Genomic DNA, 15,235 nt, shown 5'->3' with positions numbered 1-15,235 from the left:
TCTTAATTTCTATTCCCCCTGCAATTTGGTGGTAGGATTTCTGAGGTCATGGCTGGGCTGATAATCGTGGGGATTTAGGTGTAGTACTTGTTGTCTTCGTATCTAGACTGTGACTTTGATTTTGATTCCTGCTGGCTTTAGTCTCTTAAAATTTACTTAGTTGCTTTGAGTAACAGCAACCTTAAACCCTGAGAACCACAAGAATTAGTAACGAAGTTCAGACACTACAATACAATAAAAAATTACATTTGTATAGCGCCTATCATGTCGGGAGGATGTCCCAAGGTACTAGACAGTCAGGGATTTGGACTCAAGTGGAGGGTCAGGATCGTGGAGGGTAGGAGGGTGGCCGAAGGCTCGGTCGAAAAGAAAGGTTTTCAGACGTGCCTTGAATGAGGCAAGGGAGGGAGCAAGGCGAAGGGAATGTGGGATGGAGTTCAGTAAAACTCGAATAAGTCTTATCTTTATAAATCATATATTCATTACACATTCACCCGAGTCCATTCAGCATCACCTATCAGAACCACTTAGATTTCTTTGCACTGCTCATATTCATCACCTCCTAACTCATAACGCTGCTCCCCTACCCTCTTTTACTCCCGCACTTACTGTTTATTTTGAATTATTTATGGGAAACTAGGTCCGAACCTGTTGAAGTATGTGCATTTGCTATCCGGTTGCGTTGACCTGCGGGAAATGTTGTCTTGATCCATCGATGCATGAGTAGAAGAAGTTCATTTCCTATGATTCAGTGTGATTCAAAACAGCCCTGGTCAAAGTGACAAATGACATTCTGTCCATCTGTGACCAGGGCTCCCTCTGCCTCCCCATCTTCCTTGACTTCTCTGCTGCCTTCGACGCCGTCGACCATTCTATCCTCATCCACCGTCTCTCCTCTCACCTCAATTTTCAAGGCTCTGTCCTTGACTGGTTCAGATCACACTGCTTCCACTTCATCGCCACAAACGGTTTCTCTTCTCGCCCCAACACCGTCTCGTGCAGCGTTCCTCAGGGCTCTGTCCTTAGTCGCCTCCTCTTCAATATCTACTTGCTCCCTCTTGGTAACATCATCCGCAGACAAGGGGTAAACTTCCACATGTATGTGGATGACACCCAACTCTACCTCTTTGCCTCCACCCTTGACTCCAGAACCACTGCTGTCCTGACAGAATGTCTGTCGGACATCAAGTCCTGGATAAGAGCTAACTTTCTTCAGTTGAATGTCAACAAGACCGAGGCTCTCCTGATTGGCTCCCATCAGCGCCTCTTCACCTCAGGCGCTGACAGCATCACCATCCATGGTTGTACACCCCACCTTGCTAAGCCAGTCCAGAAGCTTGGGGTCTTGTTTGACCCTCAACTATCCTTTCTACCCCACATCCGCGCCACAACCTGCTCTAACTTCCCCCACCTCCTCAACATCACCCGGCTCTGCCACTGTGTCACACCACAGACCCCCGAAACTCTCATACACGCTTTCATTACATCGAGGCTCAACTACGCAAACTCATTGCTTATCGGCCTCCCCAACTCCTCCTTCTACAGACTGCAGATCATCCAGAACTCTGCAGCCTATGTCCTCTCCCGCACTAGGCTCCACAACTCTATGACCCCCATCCTCACCCAACACCACTGGCTTCCCATCACACAGAGGATACAGTTCAAGATCCTGGTTCTCACCTTCAAAGCCCTCCATGGTCTTGCTCCTCCCCTACCTCTGTGACCTCCTAACCCCCTAACATCCTGCTCACTCCCTCCGCTCAGCAAGCTCCGGCCTGCTTCACGTCCCTCGCCTGCCCCACTATTGGCGGGCGAGCCTTCTGCCACTCTGCCCCCACCCTCTAGAACTCCATCCCACAGTCCCTCCGCTTCGCCCCCTCCCTTGCCATCTTCAAAATCCATCTGAAGACACTCCTCTTCGACTGTGATTTGACCTCCCTGCTTCCCCCCCGGCCCTCCACCCTCCCCGACCCCAACCCCCAGCTCGGTTCTGAAACTCTGTCTGTCCAGTGCCTTGGGACGTCCTCCCGAGGTGAAAGGCGCTTTACAAATGTAATTTTGTTGTTGTTGATTCCAATGCTTGCTGCCAAGTGTGCATGCAGCGAGCCAGTCAAGACTCATTGAATCATGGGAAATGTAGTCTTGACCCATCACAGCATACGCACTTACCGGCTGCAGTAACCACATGTGTACTTAGCGGTTACAGTGAATTACACATGCGCAGCGAAGATTATTGATTAAACTGGATTTTATATGACTTGTACAGTTTGCCTGCAACGCTGACTTTGCGTAAGTCATATTAAATGTTATGTCTTGACTAATACTACTTATGTGAGCTTTGTTATATTAACTGATAAACTGCTGGGCATGGGGAGAGGTAAGTAGGGTCTCCTTGGAGCTGAATTGGCTCCAAGATGACATGCTTGGCAATGGGATGCTGGAATCGGGCCAGCCCTCTGTTGCAGTCTCAGTAGTTCGGTTCCTGAGCCATATGGGTCCGCAGTATTCTAGGACACTTCTGATGACAGCACAGCCAGCTTGGCTCATCGACAGGACTTGGGAGTCAATGGAGTCAGGGAGTCAGCCCACTTAGCTCCTATTAACCCCGCATCCCAAAGCACTAACAAGTAGGCTGGTCCTTGCTGGACAAGCAACAGGAAAGCTTGCCAGACAGTGATATCAACGGCAAGCCATGTGGTTTTTGCTGGTTAGACTCCAGCAGTACCCAAACGCACACTCTGGAGTTGCCAAGACTTAGCTCTTGCCAAACTGAGTCTAATACTTTCCGAAGTTAGGTGAGCAGGATGCGATCCTCCAGGAAGAGGCGCATTCTAATAAATATTGCTGGAGTTTCCATGTGTTGGTGGGATGCATGGAATTCTCAGTTTGGTCTGGATACTCTTAAGCATGGTGATGGGTTTCCGCATGTATCAGACACCTGACCAAAAAAGAATCGTATCAAATCAAAAGGTAATATTTAAGCTCGGGGTCTGGGACTGTGAGCACAATTTAGAACGCAATTTAAAATTAAATGCAACTTCTCTCCACATTTCTGCTTAGTTTAACAAGCAGAATAAATCTACTTACTTGCTACATGCAATTAATAGCAGTTTGGCAGTGTTAGAATTGTTGATGTCAACCTGACACTTTCTAAACTCACAGGAGATGTGAAAGAGCTGGAAGGATTTCCAAAACCCCCTCCTGAGTTTACTTGAACACCTGGGTACTGTTTCCCATTTTTTTTTAAACAGGCAAAACTGACTGTCTTCTGTTTGCGTCCATGCTTTTTGATCTTGAAATTCATTTACTCTAATTTATTCAAGTGCTCTGTGAATCTTGATAATTTATTTGCCTACAAATACACAGTCACTGCAATTGACAGCAATTCCCTGTAAAGCACTTTCGGGCATTTCAACATTATGGGCACTAAATTAAATGCAAACCTAGATTATATTTAGATACATTACTAGCATCTGCTAGTCCCACCTCAAGGGTATAGGCCAGTGTAACAGTGGCCTGTAATATTGCTGCCTATCTTTTGATCCGCAAAGTAATTATTCTATGTAAAATTGGAATTCATAATATTTTTCCCATAGGAATGCTAATTTGTTAATCTTCCTTCTCAAGCCATTCCCTGGCCAAACACAACCTAGAAAGTTGAGATTGGAGTATTCTTCGTATTTTTGGGAAACTGACAAGTTACAGATGGTCACTTAATTTCTTTCAGAAGAATTCACAAGGACCCAGGAGATTGGAAGCTCCCACAAGCTGACGTGGCAACCGAAGTACTGACAGCTTCAACAAGGGAACATTTGAGCTTTACATCATTAGCCTGTTCAGATACCTTATAGTTCATGATTGTAGAAATTATTACAAGTCAGCATTGATATTTGAACCTAAATAAATTGCACTGAAATGTACCACAACCTCTTTCTCCCGTAACCCCGACACAAGATTGTTAAACAGCTGTAGGTATCACAGATACTCAATGCAGACAGAACGGGCAGGGCAGACCTAAAAATCAGGAAACGATTAGTTGGTTGGTGCCACTTACCAGACAGGCCTTAATGTACAATAATAATGCTTGAGTTTGTTATAGCGTGTTTTATCAAAACGTCTCAAAGGGCTTCACAGGAGTTTATTGTAAAGTTTTACGCCTGTATTGTAAGGGAATGTATTTGTTGGCAAATTTTGCTTAACCAACCATTGTTGGCTATTTTTTGCTAAGTAAGACCACAGTGAACAACGCAGTAACTAATGTTTCATTTTTGAACAAGGTACATCAGAGAATTATTACAAGACAGAGCTTGAGTAGTTTAGAAAAAAACCTACTGAACCCCATAAATGATATTACAGTCTTGGGAGGTCATTCGGCTCATCATATCTATGTCGGTTCTTTGAAAAGAGCTATCCAAATCAATCCCCTCTCCCACACTCTCTCCCCATAGCCCTGTAAACTTGTCCTCCCCAAATAATTATCTACTGTTCTGTTAACTCAATAGCAACACACAACAAAATTATCCAGCGGCAGAGATAGTCTCTAACTCACGGTACTTCTGTGATCATGTTAATTCAACTCCCACGCTTAGCTGGACTTCCTCTGCTTCCTCCTCCTCTCTCCTAACTTTCCCGTCCCTTTTCAGATTTTATAATGTGAAAGTCTGGGCCATATTTTACATGCACATTGCTCTCCCGATTTACAAGTCTCATTTCTCAGTTTCTTTGGTATTTTAATGCTTCCTGAATTGCTCACATCAGAATTTTTTTTAAAATGTCGAGTAGGCTAACACAATTTGGTTGATATTTCCACAGTTTAGTCTCATTCCCAATCCTATCATTTTGTATTTAGCCGCATTAAATTTGCCACTTGTCCATTTAATTTCTAAATTATGCAGTTGGTCCCTGTTATAACAAATCCTAATACAGCATAGAGCAAGCTTGTTTATAGCCTGGTCATGCTGTGACCCAGAACTGTAGTACATCTCTGGCTTCTGGTGCTTGCTGGCCGGCTTCTTGTGTACAGCGTGTAGGCACAAAAACCTCAAACTACTGGCAGCACATAGAAATTGATGTCAGCAGTAACCTGAAAAAATTGACCAGGGTTGCTTAGGAAATGCCCTTTATAACATAGGGTTATACCCAATTAACCTGCATTATACAAGGGTCCATCTGAGGTAAAGACTTTCAAATATAATGGAAATTTTTTAAAAAAACACTAGAACAATACTAAACTTTTTCTTCTATGGGTCTTCAAAGGTTGAAAGATCTCTTCCAATCTTTTCACCTCTACAGTCCTCTGAACTGCACAATTCAAATTTTTCCTCTGTGTCATCATAACCTCCCTTCACCCAACCTTAGAACATCTCTGACTTGATTTAGTTCAGACTAGAGATCCCATCATGATACGTTTCCAGATACCCGGATGAGTTGTAAACTCCATATTCACTCACTTCCTATGTCCACTATTGTTATAAGATTGAAGTTTGGATGTTTAACTCGTATGGCAACAAAGCACTGAAGCTGAAAGTTAAGGCCTTCTTACTGGATGGGAGGGCATCCTGATTAGCATCTGCCTTTGTTTGCTCCATTACAAGGCTGACTTGTAGAGTCCTTAAATCAAATAATGAGTCAATAAAAAGCATAGAAGTAACTTAAAGGAAGCAGTTACTTCAACCATTGCAAGACCGGCTAGTATGTAATCCAATTTAATGAATGGAGCTCACTGCAAGCCACATAGCAATTTGTCATTAACTGCCTGCAAAAGATTCTCATCTCAACAACAACTTGCATTTATATAGAACCCTTTACGCAGGGTAGGGTCCCAGAACACCATACTGATTAAAATCGGACTGTACGTAAACACTTAAATCTTTAGGGCCTGGAGTGGCGTTCATGAATTGTACAGAACAAGTTTGCAAAAAGTACAGAAGTGAAATCGGTAAGAGCCATGGGGTTATGAATGCTGAACGAATGGGACTTGCAACTAGAACTGAGATCCAGTCGAGGACAGAAACACTTGCATGTTCCCGAGAGAAGTTCTAAACTGCTTCACATGATCTGGGACAAGAAAGGAAAATTAGTCAGTCCAATCAGTTTTCATCAATTCAGTAAAAAAAAACTTCAGTAGCTGTGACAGAAAACAGATGTTAGTTTGGAAAGCTAAATTGGCTGTCAGATAAGAAGAAAAGTTAGGAAAGCAGTGAAAGCAGTGTTGGAGTATTGCTGGAGTCTCACCAGCTAAAAATACATGTGGAGTCCTGTAGTTAAGTGGTTAGAGCACTTGCCTAGCAAGCAAGAGGACTTGGGTTCAATTCCCAGGCAAAGTGAAACATTGGACAAGTTTCCTTGTTCCACATGGTTCTGTTCACCTAGCAGTAAGTGGGAACCCAGTTGTTAGTCGATTGGCGAATCGCTTTTCTGGGGGTAATAATCCCTTCAAAAAAATAATAATTTGGTCACTCAATCCACGACTGTTTGTGGGACACTGCTGTGCACAATTGGCTGCTGCGTTTCACCCATAAAATATACAGTCAATTCACTTTGCAGTCTATTCATGATAATAATCCCTCAAGAAAAAAATAAACAACCACAACTTGCACTTATATAGCACCCTCCACGGAGGATAGTGTCTCAGAGCGCTTAACAGTGGCGGAGCCTGACTCCGAGCCGGTGGGAGGGGAAAGGTGGCTGTAAGTACGGTCAAACAGTAAAATGTTCAAGGCGGAGGGATTGAGGGAGAGTGTTCCAGAGTTTGGGGGCGCAGTGGCTGAAAGAACAACCTCCGATGGTGGGGTGGAGGGTGTGAGGGACGAGCAAGAGGCCGGTGCCAGTCCAGCAAAGCACCGGGTGATGGATTGAGCAGGTCGGAGAGGTAGGGAGGTGCCAGGGAGTGAATGGATTTGAACACGAAAATGAGGATCTTGAAGTCAATCCGTTCGGTGATGGGGAGCCAGTAGAGCTTGGCCAGAATTGTTGAGATGTGGTTACGGAGTTTCTTCCAGGTCAGTATGCGGGTGGCAGAGTTCTGAATGAGCTGGATTCTTGTGAATGGTGGAGCTGGGGAGACCAGCGAGGAGTGCGTTGGAGTAATCCAAGCGGGAGGTGACAAAAGCATGCACAAGGGTTTCGAATGCATTTGGGATAAGGTACGGTTGGAGGCGGACAATGTGGCGGAGGGAGAAGAAAGTGGCCCTGGTCACAGACCGGATATGGGGCAGGATGGACAGCTGGTGGTCGAACTGGACACCTAGGTTGCGCGCTGGTTCAGTAAGTCTGAGGGGGAGCCCAGGGAGGTTGAGGAGTTTAGATCTGCGGGAGTGAAGATGTTGACCGGAGCCAAGGAGGATGGCTTCTGTCTTGTCCATATTCAGCTGCAGGAAGTTTACGCTCATCCAGGGCTTCATGTCTGCCAGACAAGCGAATAGAACATTGGCGAATTTGGTCACTCAATCCACGATGGTTTGTGGCTGTGCGCAATTGGCTGCTGCATTTCGCCCGCAAATGCACAGTCAATTCACCCACAAAATATACAGTCAATTCACTTTGAGGTGTATTCTGTGAAGCACTTTGAGACGTCTAGAAGACGTGATAAGGTGCTATATCAAAGGCAAGGATTATTATTATTGTTGCCATTGATATCACTGTCTGGCAAGCTCTCCCGCTGCTTGTCCAGCTAGGATGACCTTACCTGTTAGGCTCTGGCTTGCAGGGTTAGTAGGAGCTGAGTGGCATGACTTCTTGTCCACCACCCCCACCCAATGACTAGTCTGCCTTTCCAGATCCTGTCATCAGCAGTGTCCTGGAATACTGCAGATCTGCCTAACACTACATACAGAAACTCCCAAAACTATAGTCACTTGTACACATGTTTAAATATCAGGGAAATGTTGGACCAACGCACAAACCCATTGGGCTAATGTTGGACAAGTACAGTGATGTTTGCAAATCAGAGTTGCTAATAGCAACATATGCCAGAAGTATTTTACAGTAACCAGTGGAAATTCTAACCTGAACTAAATCAAGACAGAGAGGCATTTTGAGGGACAGCCAGTGTGCTGCACTTCCACTTACCAGTAGGAATTGCTATTTGCTTCTATTACCAGCTCCAATTATGAATCCCCACATATTGTGGGAAACCTGGTTGCTCCGCCGAGTCAAAAGCTCCCCATTGAACTAACTGAAATCACTTTCATCCACACCACTCTGAAATGTTGGTTGGACAAATGCTATTAATTTTAACTGTTCATGTGAATACAAACAGAAATGTGTTTCATTCAACTACTTTACTTGCTCCTTTGAAAAAAATTGCATTTTTTGCCCATTTAATGACGTTCAACACAACGCTCGATTTGAAAACTAGCACTTGGTTGTTTGGGTCAACAAATTTGAGCAAAATCAATTACTAGAATATGTGATCATGCAGCATGTACAGTGCGTTTCCAAGCAACTTTTGTCAACTTGTTAAATGTAGACTTCATTTCGAAGCCCTTTTTCTATAAGACTTTTAACCACAAGGTTCAGATTGAATTCAGCAATTTGTCAAATTGTGAAAGGTCTAAAATATTACAGAGTAAATCTAGACCCAAATGGAATTTCTCCCTGGTGGTGTTTTGGCTGCAAATTCTCCTCAGTCAAACTCCGTAAAGACCGCTACAGCATTTGTTAAAAACTCATTATATTAAGGCAGCACAAGTTACAGTCAAAGCCAACTGTTAGAAACAAAGACAATCATTTTCACTTAAATAGAGCCTTACGCACAGTGAGAACATCTCAAGGTGCTTTGCAAAGATGGAGTGGGAGCCCGAGCTCGATTGTATGTGTGTGGGGGGGGGGGAGAAATAGGATGATTTCAACATTTTCTAGTTTATACCCTGCCTTAACATAACCTTTTCCAGTCCTGTTATATCCATGCCAAGGCATTGACCAAGAGATTGAGCTTCCAAAGGAAGTTTCAGACAGCTCACTCCTTCCCTCTTCAGCAGGTCCCACTACCTTTATACAAATATAAATGCGCTCTCACATTTCACCCAGAAAGCCATTTCAATTGTACATTCTGTGCTGTGCTCCATCTCTAAAACACTCTCAAAGCAAACGAACACTTTCCAGAGATGGAAACGTGGAGGGTAGGGAAGGTGCTGATCGTTGGCAAGTTCAAAGGTTTTTAGGAGTCCTTCACGTAATAACCAATGTCAGCTGCAATGATAACAAGTTCATATCCAACCTCCAATTACTCCCCAAATCGATATGCTTTTGCACATAATTAATAGATTCCGTATATATAACTTTGTTATGGGTTCACATCTGTAGATTACTTCAGGTTCACACATACTATTGACAAACGCTGTAAATAGAGTACAATATACAATATATACATAGCTGTCAGTTCACACATATTATAGGTAAACCCTCTGAATGCAGTGTGATTAGTAGCCGCAGATTTACACACTAAATAGGCATATACAGCAAATACAATGTGCACAACATCACACATACAAAAGTTAAACACCATAAATTGTGTGCACAGTATCCACTCAACTGCTGCCACACTTAGTGCAGAGCTACTGTGTACACAGAGTGTACAGTACACCACAGCCACAGGTCACAGACACCGCAACAGGTATTATGTACACAGTGATCAGTCAGTACATAGCAACAGGTTCACATGTAACCGTCTGCAACAGCTACAGGTTCGCATAGGCTGTGGAGGTGCCGAGTGTTGGCATTGCGGGTCACACATTACTGTGAAGCTTCTGTATACTGCGCTGAGTCCAGGACCCGCTGCTGAGGGTCACACGCAGTGCAGTGCACACGCAGCTGAAGGCGGGGGCGCGCCTGTGTACCCGCCGCGCGCTGTTCACACACTCCGTGGGTTTGGTGGTCTGTACCTTGTTGCAGTACAGCATCCAGAGCTCGTACAGCCGCTCCGCGGTGGCCATCCCGAGCGGCGGCGCGGGGTCCCTCCCTCAAGTGCCGCACCCCGCCACGCCGACTGCCGGGCGCTCCATGGAGGGGCGGCCTGTGTCCGCGCTGCCGCCCCCGCGGCTCCGGGGGTTTGTTCGGCCCCAAATCGCCCACAAGTCGCGGACAGTCAGCGCGAGACCAACTGCCCACCGGACTGAGCTGCGCCTGCGCGGGTCTGACCAATCACCGCGCCCGTCTGAGAGCGAGGCGGAGAGGGGGGGGGAGGAGAGAGGAGAGGGGAGAGAGAGAGGGGGGGTGGGGGAGAGAGAGTGGGAAGGGGAGAGAGGGGGAGAGAGGGGGAGGGGAGAGGGGTGGGAGAGGGGAGGGGAGAGAGGGGGGGAGGGGTGGGGAGAGAGAGAGGAGGGGAGAGGGGGGGGGGGAGAGAGAGGGGGGGTGTGAGAGAAGGAGGGTGGGGGAGAGAGAGGGGGATGAGAGAGGGAGTGTGGGGGGAGAGAGAGAGGGAGGGGGGAGAGAGAGGGAGGGGGGGGAGAGAGAGAGGGGGGGGGGAGAGAGAGAGGAGGGGGGAGAGAGAGGAGGGGGAGAGAGGAGGAGAGGGGGGGAAGGGAGGAGAGGGGGGGAAGGGGAGAGAGGAGGAGGGGGGAGAGAGAGAGGGGGAGAGGAGAGGGGGGGAGAGAGGGGGGGTGGAGAGAGGGTGGGTGGGGGAGAGAGGGAGGGGTGGGTGAGAGAGGGAGGGTGGGTGTGAGAGAGGGAGGGTGGGGGAGGGGGGGAGAGAGAGGGGGGTGTGAGAGGGAGGGGGGAGAGAGAGGGAGGGTGGGGGAGAGAGAGAGGGGGTGGGGGAGGGTGGGGAGAGGGAGGGGGGTGAGGGAGGGGGGAGAGAGAGGGGGTGTGTGAGAGAGGGGGTGTGAGAGAGGGGGTGTGAGAGAGGGGGGGTGTGAGAGAGGGGGTGTGAGAGAGGGGGGGTGAGAGAGGGGGTGTGAGAGAGGGAGGGTGGGGAGAGAGAGGGGGTGGGGGTGAGAGAGGGAGGGTGGGGGAGAGAGAGGGGGTGTGTGAGAGAAGGAGGGTGGGGGTGAGAGAGGGAGGGTGGGGGAGAGAGAGGGGGTGTGTGAGAGAGGGAGGGTGGGTGTGAGAGAGGGCGGGTGGGGGAGGGGGGGAGAGAGAGGGGGGGTGTGAGAGGGAGGGGGAGAGAGAGGGAGGGTGGGGGAGAGAGAGAGGGGGTGGGGGGAGGGTGGGGAGAGGGGGGGGTGAGGGAGGGAGGGGGGAGAGAGAGGGGGGGGTGAGAGAGCGAGGGGGAGAGAGAGGGGGTGTGTGAGAGAGGGAGGGTGGGGGAGAGAGGGAGGAGAGAGGGAGGGTGGGGGAGAGAGGGGGTGTGAGAGGGAAGGTGGGGGAGAAAAAGGGGTTCGAGAGAGGGAAGGTGGGGGAGAAAGGGGGGTGTGAGAGATGGAGGGTGGGGGAGAGAGAGGGGTGGGGAGAGAGAGAGAAAGCGAGGGGGGTGTGAGAGAGGGGGAGAGAGAGAGACGGGGCAGGGGGGAGAGAGAGGGGGGGTGAGAGAGACAGTGGGGGTGCGTGAGAGAGAGGGAGTGTGTGAGAGAGACAGATAGGGGGGGTGAGAGAGAGAGAAAAAGATAGAAGGGCTGAGAGAGAGAAAGATAGAGGGGGTGAGTGAGAGGAAGATGGAGGGGGTGAGTGAGAGAAAGAGGGGGTGAGAGAGATAGAAAGAGGGTGAGAGAGAGGAGATGACAGAGAGAAAGAAAAATAGAGGGGGTGAGAGAGAGATAGAGGGGATGAGCTAGAGATAGGTGGGGTGAGAGAGAGATAGAGGCGGTGAGATAGAGAAGGTGTGAGATATAGCGAGAACGATAGAGGGCTGAGAGAGAGAACGATAGAGGGCTGAGAGAGAGAAAGAGAGGGCTGAGAGAGAAAAAGAGGGGTGAGAGAAATATAGAGGGGGTGAGAGAGAGGGTGTGAGATATAGCGAGAAAGATAGAGGGCTGAGAGAGAGAAAGATAGAGGGGTGAGCGATAGAAAAATAGAAGGGTGAGAGCGAGAGAGATACAGGGGTGAGAGAGAGGGGGTGAGTGAGAGACAGATAGAGGGGGTGAGTGAGAGAGATAGGTAGAGAGAGATAGAGGGGGTGAGAGACAGAGAAAGATAGAGGGAGTGAGAGAGAGAGAGACAGAGAGAAAGATAGAGGGGGTGAGAGATAGAGAGAAAGAGAGAGAGAAAGAAAGATAGAGGGGGTGTGAGAGAGAGAATGAAAGATTGAGGGGGTGAGTGAGAGAAAGGTGGAGGGGGTGAGTGAGAGAAAGAGAGGGGGTGAGAGAGATAGAAAGTTAGAGGGGGTGAGAGAGAGAAACAAAAATAGAGGGGATGAGTGAGAGAAAAATAGAGGGGGTGAGTGAGAGAGATAGAGGGGATGAGCTGGAGACAGGTGGGGTGAGAGAGATAGAGGGGGTGAGTGAGAGAAAGATAGAGGGGCTGAGAGAGAAAAAGGGGTGAGAGAGAGAGAAAGATAGAATGGGTGAGAGAGAGATAGAAAGAAAGATAGAGGGGTGAGAGATAGAGAGAAAGATAGAGATAGAGAGATAGAGGGGGTGAGAGAGAAAAAGAGGGGTGAGAGAGAGAGAGAGAGAAAGATAGAATGGGTGAGAGAGAGAAAGATAGAGGGGGTGAGAGAGAGAGGGTGTGAGATATAGCGAGAAAGATAGAGGGCTGAGAGATAGAAAGATAGAGGGCTGAGAGATAGAGAGAAAGATAGAAGGCTGAGAGAGAAAGATAGAGGGGTGAGAGAGAGAGAGAGAGAGATAGATAGCAGGGATGAGAGAGAAAGATAGAGGGGGTGAGTGAGCGAGAGGGGGTGAGAGACAGAGAGAAAGATAGAGGGGGTGAGAGAGAGAGAGAAAGATAGAGGGGGTGAGTGAGAGAGAGAGAGAAAAAGATAGAGGGGGTGAAAGAGAAAAAAGGGTGAGAGTGAAAAGATAGAGGTGGGTGAAAGAGAGAAAAACAGGTGAGCGAGAAAACGATTAGAGGGGGTAAGGGAGAAAAACGGATGAATGAGAGAGAATGATAGAGGGGTGAGAGAAAAAAAGGGGTGAGAGTGGAAACGATAGAGGGGTTGAGAGAGAAAAAGGGGTGAGAGAAAAAGGAGTGAGTGAAGAAAAAGAGAGAAGGGGGGGGAAGGAGAGGGTGAGAAAAATATTTGTATGTATTTTGCCCACAAAATATACAGTCAATTCACCATGAAGCGCTTTGCGACGTCTCAACGATGCGATGAGGCACTATATCAAATGCAAAAATTATTATTGTAGATTCTGTGTGTTTTATTTACCCAACATATATTTGGCTATAGTACAACCCAGTGAAACAGTGTCTGAAAGTAAAGTTAAAACTTATTCCAAAATGTATATGAGGGCTAAAACCTGTGCTTGTTTCATGTCAAATGACTGATTAGTGACTATCTTCCGTGGAAAGGGGAGGTAAGCGGATTCCCCTGGAGCTAAAGTACTCAGGCAACGCAATGTTGGAATCGAGTCGAACCTCTGGTGGTCTCAGTACTCAGATTACTGAGCCCGGCCTGTCTGCAGAACTCCATGTTATTGCTGACGAGACCAGCCAGCCTGGTTCATTGGTAGAATTTGGGAGGGTCAGACCAGGGGTTGGGATTCTTCCCACTGAGCTCCTGTTGAGCCTGCAAGTCAAAGCACTAATAAATAAAGAATAATAATTTGGTCACTCAATCCATGAGTATTTGTGGGACACTGCTGTGCGCAATTGACTGCCGCATTTCGCCCACAAAATATGAAGTCAATTCACTTAAGACTGAGAAACACTTTGAAACATCTCGAAGACGTGATAAGGCGCTGTATCAAATGCAAGGATTATTATACCAACTGCACCAGCGCCTTGGGACATCATCTGGACTTGAAAGGTGATTTATTAATGTAAATTTGTATTGTATTGCACTAAGCTGTTTAAACTCGAGCAGCACCCCAACACACACTCTGGGATCCCCAAGCATTGGTTCTTGCCCACCTTGCACCTAATAGGCTCCAGAATTACATAAATAGGATGTATCCTTTAAAGGAGTGAGTATGTATTTCATTCCATGAGTGGGTGGCATACATATGGTTCGGATATTTTAGCATGACGACGAGTTTCTACACGTCAGACAACCAGCTAACAAAAAAATTAACAGCATAACTTCCAGGTCCTAGTATTTGGTGTTTTATGAAAATGCATATCTTTCATCCTGTTGAAAGCCAAAATATACAGAACTATTGCCTGAGTGGTTATATGTTTATACTATGCTTCACACTGCAGAGAAATTGCATTGACATACATCAGAGCAAGAAGTTAAAAAATCACAGCAAAAGTGCACACCTGATGGATGAAAAATTTAAACTTTATTATGGCTCCCCCTTCTGGCCAGGATCACATGATCCATATACAGTGATCAAGCCATTCCTTAAAGAGACATACTATATATATTCCAGCCAAATTCCAGATTTGTTTCTTGGTGGAGGGGTAAAGGAAGATAACTTTGTTTCTCCCACAGCTGCTTTCTACTTACATCTAGGAATCACCTTGATTAGCAGCAGCATTTTGGAGATCATGATCATCTCAAGAATATGAGTGGGAGTAAGTGAAAGAAGTGAAGTGCAGAAAGTGCCAGAACTGAAAGTAATCGGGGCATCTATTGCCTAACACTGTTATATAGATAAACGTACTGTACAAAACACAAATTTACATTTGTATAGCGCCTTTCACGTCAGGAAGACCAATGGGCACCAAGACATCAATCACCCAGGAAAGTTTAACTGGTTTAGAAGGACTTGAGCAGCCCATTAATTAAAAAAGGCAAGTAAAATGCAGTGTTAGTTTAATGTTAGAAAGGCACACATAGCAGCTAACCTACATCCGAAACATTCCACAAAATTTCAATGAGGTGAATGAACATTTTTTTTAATTTGTAGAAAGCAAGAATATTGACCAGGACATCAGAGGAATTCTCAGCTCTCAATTCAGGTGTTCAGCCTGGCTCAGTTGGTAGCAAACTTGCCTTAGGTTGTGCATTCAAATCCACTTTGGGGCTTTGAGCTCTATGTCTGCTGGCACTCAAATAGAGTACTGCATTGTCAGAGATACTGACACAGTCCTTTGGATGAATCTTTAAACTGAGGTCCCTTCTGTTCAAATGGCCATTAAAGATTCCATAACATTATTCAAAGGAAGGAATTTTCTCCCAGGATCCGAACCAACACTCCCCCAGATAAATATTTAGTCATTCACTTCATGATGGTCAACATTCAGGTCAAAA

General features: G+C 46.8%; 1 protein-coding gene across 1 annotated transcript in view; it reads right to left on the bottom strand.

The window, feature by feature from the left end:
- Positions 1-10,012, bottom strand: part of nbeal1 (neurobeachin-like 1) — a 110,428-nt gene extending 100,416 nt beyond the window's left edge. Inside the window, exon 1 of the mRNA XM_007890696.2 lies at positions 9,885-10,012. Coding sequence (XP_007888887.1) covers positions 9,885-9,935 — 51 coding nt within the window. The 5' untranslated portion in view covers positions 9,936-10,012. The remainder of the gene's footprint in view (positions 1-9,884) is intronic.
- Between the last annotated feature and the right edge of the window lie 5,223 nt (positions 10,013-15,235).

Source organism: Callorhinchus milii, unplaced genomic scaffold, assembly GCF_018977255.1.
Source record: "Callorhinchus milii isolate IMCB2004 unplaced genomic scaffold, IMCB_Cmil_1.0 Scaffold6, whole genome shotgun sequence".
NCBI lineage: Eukaryota > Metazoa > Chordata > Chondrichthyes > Chimaeriformes > Callorhinchidae > Callorhinchus > Callorhinchus milii.
Note: the sequence above shows the minus strand (reverse complement) of the source record. Positions and strands in the feature narration are given on the sequence as shown.